Source organism: Myotis yumanensis, unplaced genomic scaffold (genome assembly GCF_028538775.1).
Source record: "Myotis yumanensis isolate MYYU_CA2020_CCGP unplaced genomic scaffold, mMyoYum1.0.hap1 SCAF_4, whole genome shotgun sequence".
Classification (NCBI taxonomy): Eukaryota; Metazoa; Chordata; class Mammalia; order Chiroptera; family Vespertilionidae; genus Myotis; species Myotis yumanensis.
This window is the reverse complement of record NW_027223755.1, coordinates 65,714,224-65,729,719: the sequence shown is the minus strand read 5'-3', so window position 1 is coordinate 65,729,719 and position 15,496 is coordinate 65,714,224. Positions and strand designations below refer to the sequence as shown.

The window sequence follows — 15,496 nt, the reverse complement described above, 5'->3', positions numbered from 1 at the left end:
GACAGGGATTCTCTTTAATTTTACAAAAAATTCCCACTTTCAGAAACTGCTTTGCAATAAAGGTAGAATCAGCAATCCAATTTAATTTATTGAAAAAGTTGTATCTCAAGGTGCTAAAGCAGAGGTAATTTTAGAACTCCAATGAAACAATGTCCTTAAGCCTACAAAATAAGCAAATCTAAAGCTTAAACTCCAGGACTTTCCATGTCAAAAACTAGTAACTGAACTACTCAATTACAGTAACTAATTAAAAGAATATGATCTAGCCCTGGCTGGGTGGCTCAGTTGGTCGGAGCATCATCCCATACACCAAAAGGTTGTGTGATTGATTCCTGGTCAGGGCACACACCTAGGTTGTGGGTTAGATCCATAATCGGGGTGCATACAGGAGGCAGCAGATCAATGTTTGTCACATCAATATTTCTTTCCCTTCCTCCTCTCTAAAAAGAAAATCAATTAAAAAAGAAAAAAAAGAATATGATCTAGACTGGCTGTTCATAGATCTCCAAGAGGATTTTAACTACTTTCTTCTACTTTCAGCGTCATACTAAACATCCACTACCCATTTTATTCTTTTTAGAGAGGAAGGGAGAGGGAGATAGATATATCACTGATGAGAAAGAATCACTGACTGCACGCCTCTTGCATGACCCACACTGGGGATCAAGCCTGCAATCCTGGTATGTGTCCTGACCAGGAATCAAACTGTGGCCTCCTGGTTCATAGATCAACACTCAAGCACTGAGCCACACCAGTCAGGCTTCCCATTTTATCCTTTTAAATTATCTCTTCCACTGGCATTGATTAGTTCATAAGCAAAAGCTACACAGTCAGTTTTGAATTTTATTTCATTAGCTTAAAAGGTGAACAATATGTGTTTCAAATCTTATTAAACTCATTTGTCTGAATATGTTTACATAGAGCACAGATACAGGATTTCAAGTAACTTATGGTAGAGGCCATTGTCCATTTAAAAATAAGCTTCTTTCTTCCACAAAAACTGCATTGAAAGGCAAAAAAAATTTTCTTTAATACTGCGTAAGAGCTAGATTCAAACTTTTGATGTAAATTTCATTGTCAACTCTCATGCTAAAGCTGGGAGGCACAAATATTCATAGTTCAGTTAAATGATACAAACAAAAAGCTTCAGTTTCTCAGATACAAATCAGAAACCTCCATCCATGTCTCTTACAGTAGTATGTCAGACTTGATTGTCTTGCCAGGTCACTTCTTCTTCTTTCCTTTCCCTTTTTTACTTCCCTCTCCTTGCTGAAGAGTTTGGTCACTACCTCCTGTTTTTTGTGTCCTTGTTTTTAGTTTAGGAATCATTTCCGCTGCATACAACATTACTGACTTACCTAGGAACCAGAAATTAGGGTTAGTGTATAATCTGAGAGATAAGATTTAAAATGTCATTAACTTGAATACCATAAAGTTCAAGAAATCATCACACCACATCAAGAAAATGAGAAGGATTTAAAAAGAAAAAAAATAAATGACTATGAAGACAATGACTAGTTCAAGTGGGGGCCTTTGGTGGTGAAAGTATTGAGAACAATGCTGAAATATTCAAAATAACACAATCAAAATTTAAAACACTAAGTGTGAAACAAAAATTTGGGTCTTGGTCCTGGTAATTAACTTGAAAATCCAAGGAGAACTTTTCTAAACATAAGAAATTGGAAGCAGCATATCATTATAACTTTTAAGCCATGGAAACACCGTGCCTTTGTCTTACAATAAAAATCCAAAGCCATGTTACTCATATGCTCAGATGATTTATGAATACATGCACCCCTGCTTTGTGCACCAACCCACCCCCTCCAGCTCCAATAGCTGCTGTCCTTACTCCAACACATCAAGACTTTAGCTTTTTCTTTTTGCTTTATAACTATTTTCTTAGTAGAAACAGGAAGCAACATCTATTCAACTATAATTTTTAAATAAAAAGTTTGTATGTGGTTATTTATTTATTTTTTGGTCTTTTTGACTTTTAAGAGATAGTATAGAAAGATGTCAAATAGAAGAAACAAGAAAAGAAAAAAACCACTGAAATATACTCAATCTGTCACTCCTCAGTCAGAATCTTAACGTTTTTAGAAATACCTAAAAACCTGATCTATTTTAATTCAACTAAAACAAGTTGTCAGTTTGGGGTTATTGTGTCAAAATAAAACTCAATTACGAAAATTAAAATATATTTTTTAGAAATAAAAAAATTCAGAAAAGAGTAACATGTAAATAGATACTCCTCTCCCCAATACCCAGAGTTAATATTTTGGAATACTGATGTCCAGTTTTGTTTGGTTATTGTTTTTTTTGTGTGTTTTTTTAAAATATATTTTATTGATTTTTTTACAGAGAGGAAGGGAGATAGAGAGTTAGAAACATCGATGAGAGAGAAACATCGATCAGCCGCCTCCTGCACATCTCCCACTGGGGATGTGCCCGCAACCCAGGTACATGCCCTTGACCGGAATCAAACCCGGGACCTTTCAGTCCGCAGTCCGACGCTCTATCCACTGAGCCAAACCGGTTTCAGCATTTGGTTATTGTTTTTTAAGAAATAAAACACTAGGGGATAAACGCTGATGGAAGAAGACTTGTCTTGGGGTGGTGAACACACACAATATAGTGTACAGATGATATACTGTGGAATTGTTCACCTGAAACCTGTTAATTTTGTTAACCAGTGTTCACCCCAATAAGTTAAGAAATTAAAAATAAAAAGAAATAAAACACTAGGGATAATGCTACAGTCTTCTCTGACCACAACCCCCTGTGCCTACTCCCTACTCCTTGCCTTGCTTTTGCCATTAGGTTAACTACTATCTTAAGACCAAGTATTTTCTTACTTTGTTTTTAAATTTACCTAAGTGGTAATATTGTCTCTTGCTTTTTTTCACTAATATGGCTTTTTAGATTTATTAATGATAGAAATTATAAGCAGACCTCAAGATTCTAGGATCTGAAATGGCAATTAACATCTGACAATTTAATAATTTTACACTCTTAACCTAGGAGCAATGATGGATTTTCAGAGGTTTATAAAATGTTCACTAACCAGTATTTTTGGAGGAAAACCCATTAAGTTTCATCACATTATCAAATAGGTTCTTAACCTTGAAGAAGTTTAGAACCAGTGCAGCCACTATGGAAAACAGTATGGAGTTTCCTTAAAAAATGAAAAGTGAACTGCCATTTGATGCAGTGGCCCACTTCTAGGAATATATCCCAAGAGCCCCAAAACACCAATCAGAAGGGACATATGCACCCCTATGTTCATAGCAGCATTATTTAAAATAGCTAAGGTTTGTAAACAGCCCAAGTGCCCACCAGTAGATAAGTGGATAAAAAAGCTGTGGTAGGTACATTTACACAATGGAACACTATGCAGCTGTAGAAAAGAAGGATCTCTTGCATGGCTGGCGTAGCTCAGTGGTTGAGCGTTGATCTATGAACCAAAAAATCACAGTCAGGGCACATGCCTGGGTTGCCAGGAGGCGTCAATCAATGATTCTCGCTCATCATTGATGTTTCTCTCTCTCTCCCCCGCTTCCTCTCTGAAAACAATAACTTATAATTTATATATATAAATAAAAATGATCTCTTACTCTTTGAGACAGCATGGATAAACCTGGAGAGTATTATGCCAAGTGAAATAAGCCATTCAGAGAAAGACAAGTATCACATGATCTCACTCATATATGGAATGTAATAAACAAAATAAATTGACCCACAAAATAAGTCCAGAGGCATGGAAGCATGCAACAGACTGACGAATCTCAGAGTGGGGGGAGGAGAGGGTGCAGATGGTAAGAGATTTTATATACTTATATGCGTAACCCATGGACAAAGACAATAGGATGGTGAAGACCAGAGGTAGGGCGGGAACTGGGTGGAGGGTGGCAATGAGAGTAAAAAGGGGAGAGACATCTGTAATACTCTCAACAATAAAGATAAAAAATAAAACAAAACAAAAAAATGTACCCCAGCCCCCCAAAAAAGTTAGAAGCACTGTTTTACCCCTCCATCAGTGGTAGTCCTTTCTCTAAATTAATCTGGAGAACACACATTATTTTTACCTTTCAAAAGATCAGAAACTTTTTTGCAGAGTAGAGGAATGAGTAACCTATGCCCAAATTTTATTCATTCATTTAAAAAAGCTTACGTGATGGGAATTGTACAAGACAGAGGCTGCCATCTTCCTGTTTGAGTTGAACCCGGACTCTACCCCTGTACTGAGCATCACGATTCCATTCTCTGGAGTACATTTTGTTTTTCTAATATAAAAGGAAAACAGGCTTTGTTTAAGGAAATTGTTGTATCAATGAGATGAGTATGGAAAATAGTGAAGAAAGGACCACATCATACCTCAAGAAATGCATTAAGTCCAACTGCTGAGCACACATCTTGAATCTCTGTAGCTGTAGGATTTTCAACAGCCTGAACAGTTTAAAAAAACACTAAACAGCTTAGCTTTAAGTAGGTACTACAATATTGTTGTGTAAATCATTTCAAATACTATGATCAAAACATGTATCAAACCCAAGGTTTCCTTTTCTACTAGGTCCAGCTGTTTCCACTATAAATTTAAAAATTAAAAAAAAAAATCCCTGGAATAATACTGATTCATCCTTGTATTGTTCATCTCCCTTCCAACAGAACATACACTTCACAAGTGGAAGGACCATTTTGTTCGTCAGTACATTCCCCAACATCTGGCATGATACCTGGAGCATAGTAGGTGCTCAGTGAATACTAAACAATTATTACAGATACAACCACTTTAGAAAATTATTTGGTTGTATCTATTAAAGCCAAATGTATGCATTCATTATGGTCATGCAATTGCACTTCTAAGTATATATTTTTAAAAATGCAAAACTATGTTCACCAAAGACAAACTCAAGAATGTTCACAGCAGCTCTATTTACAATAGCCCCAAACTACAAACAACCCAGTTATCCATTGACAGTACACTATGGTATATTCACACAATCCAATATTACATAGCAGTGGTTTTCATTAAGGGGATTTTGCCCCTCCTCCCCTCCACCCAACGTTTGGCAAGGCTTAGAGACATTTTTGATTGTCACAACTATGATGGCATAGGGCACTGGCATCTAGTGGGTAGAGGCCAAAGATGCTGCTAAACAACTTAAAATACACAAGTTAGCCTCACAACAAAGAATTATCTGGCTCAAAATGTCAATGGTGCTGCTGTTGAAAAATGCTATTACAGAGCAATGAGAAACTTCACTCAAAAATGTGGATAAATCTCATAAGCTTAAAGTTCGGTGAAAAAAAGATGTAAAAGTACATAGTGTATAATGCATTTTAAATAAAATTCAAAAACAAGCAAAAGTAATCTATGGTGATGGAAGCCGGCAGTGGTTATCCTTGTATATGAGTATATACGAAGAGGACAGTGACTGGGAGGGGACATAAAGGAAACTTCCTGGGTGCTGGTAATGTTTTCTTTTTTAAAATTAGGGTGCTGATTACTCATGTGCACTCATTTTTTTTAAATTAAGACACTTAAGATTTCTGTATGTTTCTGTATGTATGCTTGCTATCGATAAAGTTAAAAACAATTTAATCGTTCTCCAAATTCTCTGACAGCTTACTACCAGAGGCCTGTTACAGGGAGTCAGGCATTATTCTGAACCAATGCTTTGATGTCTTCTTTTTTATCCAGAGGCAGCAAAATAGACTTTCTTTTACACATTTAAGCAGAAAATGAGAGATACAAAATAACTCAAAAATAATAAAGTCAATGCTTCAGACCAAGTTACCTTAACTCTGTTCTGTTGTTAGATTACAAAATGGGATTCTTAAAAAATAAAATGACATCCATTTTGAAAATGAAAGGCATCAACAAAGTCCCTTCACTTGGCATTAGGCACTTTCTAATGCCAAGTTATTTTTAAAGTAACTTTACCCATCTCAAAAAAGGTAACTGACATAAAACTATAAAACTCAACGCGTCTGAATTTTCTGCAAGTCTTCTTTAAAAACTCAACTGCATTCTGGGCATTTCATTGTGCAGTGACATAATTTTGGTTTCCTTTATTAAGGGGAAGACTGTCATGGACCTGGTTTAAATGAAAACTGCAAATCCTACACCTCTCCCCGCCTCCTTAAAAAAAAAAAAAAAAATTGATTCTTTGAGAGGGAGAAACACCGATGTGAGAGCAAACCTCGACTGGCTGGCTGCCTACTGCGCGCCCCCTACCGGGGATCCACCAGCAACTTCTCGGTGCGCGGGATGACGCGCCATCAACTGAGCGGCACCGGCCGGGGCCCCCTCCTCTTTCAAACACAGGTTCATGAACAATCATTAAAAAAAAACCTCCTTCAGCTATGACCTCATGCCTTTCTGAAGGAATGCACCCAATCCTTGGCCGCTGTTTCCCAAATGCAGTCAAGTCAAAGAAACCTCTGTGACCCTAAGAGCAAAGCCACCCCTCACCGGCCAAGGTGCCGGCCTGCTTACCTTACTTATGGGGATTCGCCTGCCCTCCGCGATGGTCTTCTTGTTATTTAAATAGGCAGGGTATATACAAATAAACCTGCCACAGGAAAAACGCAGCTGGTATCACTAGAGCAGTATTTCCAAAACTTCACCCATCCACTCACTCGTTATCGTGACAGCCAGTACCCCTACACTGTAAGTCGCATGTTTTTTTCTTTATATTGTCTCCCTTTCACTTAACTTACTTAAAAAGTAAACTTTAACTCACTGCTTTAAATGGAAAAAAAAACACACACACAACCACCCACTTGCTAGAGAATATTTTTTAAAAAATGTTGTCTTGCCCTAACCGGTTTGGCTCAGTGGATTGAGCACCGGCCTGCGGACTGAAGGGTCCCGGGTTCGATTCCAGTCAAGGGCATGTACCTTGGTTGCGGGCACATCCCCAGTGGGGAGTGTGCAGGAGGCAGCTGATCGATGTTTCTAACTATCCCTCTCCCTTCGGCTCTGTAAAAAATAAATAAATAAATATATTTTTAAAAATTATCATTCCCTGTCATCAGGGCACGTGCCTAGGTTTCAGGCTCAATCCCCCAGTGGGGGAAAAAACAAAATAAAAAAAACGTTGTCTTAACTGTTCAGTTAGATACGGGTACCTGCCAAAAGGTCCTGTGGGGGGGGCCCCTCTCTCGTGTCTAGAATGTACGGCGTCAGAGGTATTATTAACCTAAAGGACTCAAACGGGCCTTCCTTGAACGCCACAATAGGAAAAAAAACAGACTTCTCCCTTTGTGCCTGTTACGTAACGTCATGTGCACGGAGCGCCCACGGTGCTTTGCGTCGCGAACGGGTAAACCAGGTGATCACTGAGCTACCTAAAGTCGGCATTTCAGGGACCCTGCGAAGAGCCGATGCTGGGCCTCCAGGAGAAACGAGCGCCGCAGAGCAGCTGAGCGCCTCCCCGCGAGCCTTTCCCGGGGCTGGGAAGCGGCGCAAGCCCCGCGGGCTCGCAGCAAGCCCCTCCCTGCCTCAGGACCCACCTGTCCTGGTCGGCCGGGGACCGCGCCGCGGCGCAAGCCATCTCCGCCCGTGCCCACCGGGGTGAGACCCGCCGGAACTCCGCTCTGAGATTTCCCAGACCACCCCATTTCCGGCGGAAGTCCTGCCCCCCGGAACGCCTTCGCGTCCCCGGCCTTTCCCTGTCCGTTTGTTCTGGCACCTGTCGCTCGGCGCCAGAGTCCCAGCTCCAGACGTGGCATTTGGCCCTACCCTCTCGCGATAGCATCCGCCAACGCCTCTAATTCTTTCCCCTGTGTGGTCAAAGCGAGACGTTTTGGGCGCATGCGCCGTCGCTAAAATGGAATTCCGCGCCGAGTGCTGGCCACACTCACCTGTAGCTGGGGGCTCTGCACTGCGGGTAACCTGTGTAGTTCGAAGCTGGTTGCTGGAGCGGGCAAGAAGATACCCTTTATGTTATATCTTTATTCGCTTCTGGGCCTAGCAGCTTGCTTTCAGCTTGGCAAAGTGGGTTTTTATAGTGGTGGGACAAGCAGAATGACTGGCACGTTTCTCGTTGTGCCGCATAATTGTTAGAAATTTGTACACCTTTTTAGATTCTGAAGATCATCTACCCTAAAAGTCACTATACTTTTGCATACCTTAGGTTAATTGCAAAGCATTATTTCGGCATTTCCCTTAACACACCTTCATTTCTATTTTAGTAGCTGCTGTTTATCCCACACCCACAAAGTAGCTTATTAAAACCTGGGCAAGGTAAGATAGGTATTCTCTTTCAGAGACAGGGAAAAAACCTAAACAAACAAACAAAAATTCCTAAATTTCCCCAGCCCACTAAGGTTAGACGATTTGCCCATTCATGCTAATGATAGCTGAGCACAGATGCCCAGCTAGTCTGACGGGAAGCCTCTGACTTTTCTCCATTCCCTAAATTCTGTCTCTCATTCTTCCTTGTAGTGCATTAGTAGTACCTGTTTAGCTTGGAGTGAATGTAAACAAATAAATATTATTCTTTCTCAAGTACACATGATTCCTATAAAAAGAGCTTCATGCAATGACCAAACCAAACAAAACATTTAGGGATGAAATGAATCCAAACTTTAAAAAACATAGTATACCTGTTTTAGGACTCTGCTTTCATACTTTAGTTGCATCATGAGAATTAGAATAGTTTCCAGAACATCAACATTTTATATATACATGTAGGAAAAGTGGGGAATGAACAAGGTTGTCTGAGGTTTAATACATGTTTTCTTAGACCCATGTGAGTAATTGGAGATTACAAGACCAATATGACCCCGCTTGATCATGATGTATGATTTGACTTGCTAGTAAAAAAAAAAATTGGTTACATTTTCTGGTTTATACATACTGAGTTAATGATGGAAATAATATTTTTAAAATGTTTTTGTTGATTTCACGGAGACGGAGAGAGAGATTGAAAAACCAATGATGATAGAGAATCATCGATTGGCTGCTTTCTGCATGCCCCCAAGGGGGATCAAGCAAGGCAACCTAGGCATGTGCCCTGACTTGAATTGAACCATGGCCTCCTGGTTCATGGATTGATACTCAGCCACTGAGCTACACCAGTTGGGCTGGAACTAATATTTTTGAGTGTATGCTAGATTCATACCTCCTATTTAACTCTACACTATTGTTGAAATAGTGTACAAATACAAAGAAAAAGGGGGGTAGCTGAGTAGGGAGACAGCAATATTGTTACCATACTGATGATTAAAGAAATAGTAACCAAATATCAAGTTTTTAAACGCCTATGCTTGTGGAAAAGCAGGTTGAATTAAAGAAGGATGAAGTTGGAGATGGAAAATTGTGATGATGCTGAAAAGGCTTTAGAAATTGATGGCACTTGTTTTCAAATCTAAGTTTTAGCAAACTGTCTTCTTTTTCCACATGCCACTAAATTCAACCTGTCAGCCTTGGTTGAGGCTGTTGGATAGGGGTGGGGTTCATAAAGGTGGAAAGAGAAGATCGAGGTGTGCAAGAGAAATTTTCCTAAGATAGTTGAGTAAGAATTGAAAGCAGGAGGAGGAGGAAATGAAGAACTGGGGCCTCTAAAGAACTCAGGGTAAAGAAGAGATGTGATATATACGTGTATTGGTGGGAGAGGGCTGCTGGAGATGTAAGTAAAATGACCTGTGAGCCAAGGGAAAAGAAGTGATGGAGGAGCAGCAATAACTTGAGAACATTTACTAAGCTGAAGACTCAGGATTGAAAAGATGCAGTATTAAAAGACAGAGTTGTGGGAAAAAGACAGCAGGACTCATGCCAGTAGAATTTCTTTACTTCAAGGATAAAAACAAAATCCTACAAACTCCAAGGTAGGAAATACAAGTTACCTCTAATGGGAAAAAAGTCAGGCTAATATTTTAACTTCTTAGCCATAGTAAACACTACAGTTAAAAGTTTTGAGGAAAAAAGAATTGTGAACAAAGTTATGATCCAAATTATCCATTGTGTGAGGGCAAACAAAAACAATTTTAAAGAAACAAGGATTTAGAAAATATATCCCCCAACTTAGCTTTTCTGGGACATACACCAGCTAAGTCAAATTATAACATGGAAAACTAAATATGTATGCAATATAAAGGAAACAGTGGAGAGTACAAACCTAATTTACACTTAGATTTAAAAAAATTATTGATATGATGGTGAAGTTAATTGCAATTGTCAAGAAAATTAAAAACAAGTGAATACATTGATATTGGAATAGATTTTGCAAAGAACTGAGGTTTCCAGCTGAACAAGTGTATGTCTCAGTTTCTAAAATCATTTTAGCAACTGTATCTATCACTAAGGTTTTTTACTGGCCATGTCACCTGACACAGGACCTTGACTTCTCACCATTTTGCTGCTGCCTCTTTCCCTTCGTCACCCAGCACCCCCATCTCTATTCCTCAGCCCCCATTCCTGGAATACCCCAAGAACCTGAAATTCTTGCCTCTCTTAAGCCAACCCATGAGATTTTCTCTGACCCTCCTTTCACCTAAACTTCAGGCTTAGCTTTTCAGATCCCAAACCCATCAAGTTCTTCTAAAGAAAAGGACCTTCTGAGAACTTCTCTTTAAGATCCACCCTTTTTAGAATGAAATTAGGGTTTTAAATAACTTTTTGGGGGGAATGGGGGCTTAATCGACAGAAATTTATCTTTCACAGTTCTGGAGGCAGGGAAATCCAAGATCAAGAATCCAGTGAGGTAGGGTTCATTCTGACGCTCCTTCTTTTGGCTTCCAGGCAGCACTTTCTTGCTGGGGTGGGGGTGGGGGTGGGGCTGGGGGGGGGGGGGGAGAGAGAAATAAAAAGAATATGCTCTGATGTCTTTTAAGGACACAAATCCTGTCAGATTAGGCCCTCATTTTTAATTTATTGGGGTGACATTGGTTAATAAGATCATACAGGTGTCATGATCTTATTACATAACCTATGATACATGATCTATACACTGCTATGTGTTAGGCCTTCATTCTTATGATTTCATTTTACCTTAATTAGTTCTTTAGAGGCCCCATCTGCAAATACAGCCACTGTTTCTATGATTTTTGTCAATTTTTGTATTTGTAATTTTGCTTCAGACATTTGGAGCTATATTTGACATTTAAAGAGAGCATCATAACTGATGTTCATTTCCTCTTCATTCTGTTTGATGTTTTTTATCCAGAATACTTTGTCTGACATAAATTTGCCACAGCAGCTTTCTGTACTCACCTGAGGACAATTTTTCATTTATTTTTTAGAGTGGAAGGGATGGGGAGAGACAGAGAGAAACATTGATGTGAGAGAGAGACACATTGATTGGCTGCCTCCTGCACGCCCCCTGACCAGGGCCAGGAATTGAGCCTGTAACTGAGGTACGTGCCCTTTACTGGAATCGAACCCAGGACCTTTCAGTCCATGGGCTGATGCTCTATTCACTGAGCCAAACTGGCTAGGGCACTTTTTGTACATTTTTTTTTTCTTTTTGCATTTGCCTGTGTAAGTGTGGTTGTACTTTAGTTTCATCCATTCTGGATCATCTTAACTGTGTTTTTGTTAATGGCATTTAATTGGAGGATTTTCTAAAAACTTGACTTCAATCTGAGAGTGGTTATTTTACTCTTCATGTTTAATCCACTCATTATTTGGTAGTACTGTCGTTTCATGCTTCTTTGTGAAATGCAGCCCTCTGCCACTTCTCCTGTCCTTTGATATCTTGTTCAAGTATTCCTAGTTGTTATTTTTGGGTTAGTGATTTGGATGGGAAGTTTTATTTCTTTTTAACATTGAAGTTACTATTAAATTAAAATACCGATTTTCTATTTCTCCAAATTAAAAATAGTACCTCTGAACACTGCCTACATAAGATTAGAAATTTAGCATGCTTTTACATCTTCTCTTCCTTCTAAATATTGTTTCCCAGATTGGTTTGGAGTAACTGAATTTAAGATTAAAATTATTACAAATTTCATCTTTTCATTTTGAGTTACTTGGGCACTCACATTGAGATTCATTACCAGATTAACCACAATTATTTATGCATTTATTGCTCAGATTGTTTATTTAAAGCCTTTCTGTTTAATTCTTGGGCAGCAGGGGTACTGAGGCAGAAACAGGTCATGGCTTCTGATTGCCCAGTACTTTGGAAATGCTCCTCATAGATTTGGGGAATTCATGTTTTATGAATGCAGCATGTGACATAGCCTCTGCCAATCACGGCCACCCAAGCAAAGCTCCAGAAGTGAGCAGTGTGATAAAGTAAGTGCGCATGTAATCTTACTTATGGCAAGGATGTGTCAGAAGGTTCTGGTGGTTAGGGGCAACACCTGAATCTTGACCAAAGCAGCCTCACAGCATGATTTGGGTATTGTTTCCACTGTCTAGTTTCTATGAATGAATTTTTGGCCCATATACAAATCCTGGACTACTTAATATTCTTTAAATGAACGAACATATTTGGTCTTCTAGGGAAGGTCTTGTTGATAACTGTAATAAAAATTCTGAATGATAAATTAAATGCTAGTTTGGCTGGTTTCAGAATTCTTAGGTAATATTTCTATTCCCTTCCAAATGCTGCAAATATGGTTTTACTGTTGTTTTTCATTTCTAGTATTTAGTATGGCAGAGAAGAAATTTGATGCCAACCCCCTTTTTTGTCGGCAACCTATTCCTCTCCCCCCACAGAAAGGGGAGAAAGTTTTATCTTTGAAATTAACTAAGATGTGTCTAAATACGGTTTTCTGTTAGTTCAAATTTACTTCAGGAGCAAAGTGTGTTTAAAAGTTCATAAATGCCCCAACACAAGCACAAGGAAAACCAGGTTTCATAAATGGCAGGGACTGAGAGAAAACCAGGAGCTTGCTCTCTGCCTCTCCCATATCTGACCCTTCTCTTTCTTCACTGGCTGGTTTTCCCTTAGTTTTAGCTTCATGATGCCAATCGTACATAATCACCCTTGGCCTTAACTCTGTAAGATCTTTCAGTTCCAGCCCTCAGTCACCAACCAGAAATTTCCTATGACTCTTACTTCAAATTGATTGGCCCAGGCTTTTCTTTAAGCCAGGCCATACAAGTATTTGGTCACCGGTCATTTGATGATGAGTTTCCCCTGTCAGGGAGAAGACTGGGTATGTGGTTCAGTGACCAAGTAGTGATGCTAAGTGTTTGGATTCCAAAGGTGGTGTAGGTGGAGCAGGTAATGTTTGACATTGTTCTCATAGTTATTTTTCACCAATGTTGCTTTATATTCAATGGTCACCTTCATTAGTATACATGACGAGTATTTTTAATTTAAAAATAGTAACAATCACATAACTTCAAGAAAATGAACGAATAGTCACAAATAGAAAGAATTATCCTGAATATCAGAGGAAAGAAAGTATATTTAGCACCAAGAACAATATTATACACATAGAACATACAGGTTGAAAGAAGTATTGATGACCTAACAAAAACCAGAATATAGTTTTATAGACCACAGAACAGTTAGGGGGATGGCAAGAAAATGACCTACTGTTTACCGAAGTCAAAGTCCATAGGTTTCAACACTATAAAGCAGTATTTTCAAGTCAGCATAATAGAAGGAAAATATGCTTATTAGAAATTAAAAAATAATTTATATACTCTATTTCAGCCACCATGACCTGTGAAAAATTATTTCTGTTCGGTAATTTTAATGATTTGACTACTCAGTTCTTTCTTCAGCTCTTGGCAATAGGTTTTGCATTTCTGGCACTCATATTCTTTTCCTTAGATACAAAGAAACCCAGTGATAACATAAGTTCAAATGTAGTGCAACTGGCTCCCATCCTCAGCAACAGATTCATCCCTTTACTTAATCTTCTGGTAACATGATCAATATTTGTCAATTTTTTAAAAACTATACTTATGGTACTATTTGATCCTTATGGCTTATATTTTATTTCATTATTTCCCCTCATTAACTTTCCTTTTAGTGCCCAGGTAACTTGTAAAGTTTACTCTCAAATACCAATCTAATTTGCCATATAGTTAATGGGTTGTTAATCACTCCCACTGTATATTAACAAGTTAGGTACATTTACCTTTCACCTGAAATAATTTCAAAGTTCCTTTTCATAGTCTCTTCTATTGCAAATACAAATTAGATACTTGCTGAAATTGCCTTTACAATAACTGCTTCAAAGGGAACAGCAGCTGATCCTTCAGACTGTCATTTTCTATAAAATTTCTTGTTCACATCTGGTAAATTTGTCCAGTATTGGGAGTGGAGATGGGCTATATCAGATTGCATAGCTCAGTATTCAAGTCTTTCATGCCTAAAGGTGAGGGAAGTTTATTTGTTGATATAATTGTCAGATTAAAGGTCCAGTTGTTGTGAAGAATGACTAGAACCGAAGGTAATCACTCAAGGAGCTTCCTTGTTGTAACTTAGGGCAGTTGCTCTCCAAGTGTGGTTCCAGACCAGCACCATCACCTGTGAACTGTGACAATTGCAAATTCTTGGATCCCACTCAGAATCAGAAACGATGGGGGTATGGGCCCAGCTGTTTTAATAAGCACTTCTGGTGATTCAAATGCACTGGCTTGAAAACCACTGCCGTCGTGGTTTGCTGCAGTCTAAGGCTAGATATTTCTCTCAACAGGCATCACAACAATTAACTATCCTCAAAACTAAGCTCAGTATGCCATTTAAGTAACAAACAATATCTGGTGTTATGGCAGCACCCTGTGAACTTCTAAAAGTAGAATTGGGACTTGCCCCTTTACTAATTCTCTAACTAGAGGGTCTCATAGAACAACCCCCCCCCCCCCCCCCAATGGATAATACGGACTGGCCCTTCTCCCAGTAGGTGTTTCCTATAGGAATTCCTGAGTTTTCTGGCATGTGGAAGGCACCCTTCTTTTCATTTCCAGCATTGGTAATATTTTGCCTTACTTGAAAAGGACAAGTTTTTTTTCTTACTTGAAAAGGGAAATTTAACTTTAATTGGCTTACATCCCATTTCTTTCCATAAGAATGCTCAAAAGTGGTTTATAAAAACTGGTATGCAATAAATCAGAAAAAAATAGAAAATCAGGACTAAAAGAGGAAAGAAATATGACCTATATGCACATATCCCTATTGGGTAAGGCAGACTAAGAAAAATATAAATAGAATAAATTAGTATTATTATTCACAACTATTTCATTTAGTTAACATTTGACAAAAAATTAAATGTAGATATAGTCTAAAGAACAGTAAAATGAGATCTCTGTAAAGTGGTGCAGAGAAAAGTGTATGGATTTTGGAGTAAAATGCTTTAATTATAGCTCTGTATTTACTGGCATTTTATTTTAGAAAACCAGCCTCATTACTGGTAGGCGATAAACACAGGTAAGGGGTAGATAATTAACTACATGATCTGATTCCAAGGGCACAAGGTAGATGTGCTTATTCCTCCTCACCTCTTTCCCAGTGCCCCACTGTACCTAAATATCTTTTTCCTTCTCCAAATGCAGAATGCATGAATCTCCTTAGAAATAAAA

General features: G+C 38.7%; 1 protein-coding gene across 2 annotated transcripts; it reads right to left on the bottom strand.

Moving 5' to 3' along the window:
- Positions 1-63: 63 nt before the first annotated feature.
- Positions 64-7,627, bottom strand: SRP19 (signal recognition particle 19). 2 transcript variants are annotated; one of them, XM_070412464.1, is made up of 5 exons: positions 7,519-7,627; positions 6,500-6,575; positions 4,375-4,446; positions 4,172-4,283; positions 64-1,358 (listed from the first exon to the last, which is right to left on the bottom strand). In XM_070412464.1, exons 1-5 carry the CDS (start codon positions 7,557-7,559, stop codon positions 1,225-1,227), a joined length of 435 nt encoding a protein of 144 aa, XP_070268565.1. In that variant the 5' UTR covers positions 7,560-7,627; the 3' UTR covers positions 64-1,224. The 2 variants fall into 2 exon arrangements, with proteins under 2 accessions (XP_070268565.1, XP_070268566.1); XM_070412465.1 differs by lacking the exon at positions 4,375-4,446.
- Between the last annotated feature and the right edge of the window lie 7,869 nt (positions 7,628-15,496).

Coding starts and splice junctions, on each gene's coding strand:
- SRP19 (XM_070412464.1), bottom strand. CDS start 7,559: ATGGCTTGCGCCGCGGCGCGGTCCCCGGCCGACCAGGACAG. Junction 6,576..7,518: donor TCCCCGGCCGACCAGGACAG/GTGGGTCCTGAG, acceptor TTCCTGTGGCAG/GTTTATTTGTATATACCCTG. Junction 4,447..6,499: donor GGCGAATCCCCATAAGTAAG/GTAAGCAGGCCG, acceptor TAAACTGTTCAG/GCTGTTGAAAATCCTACAGC.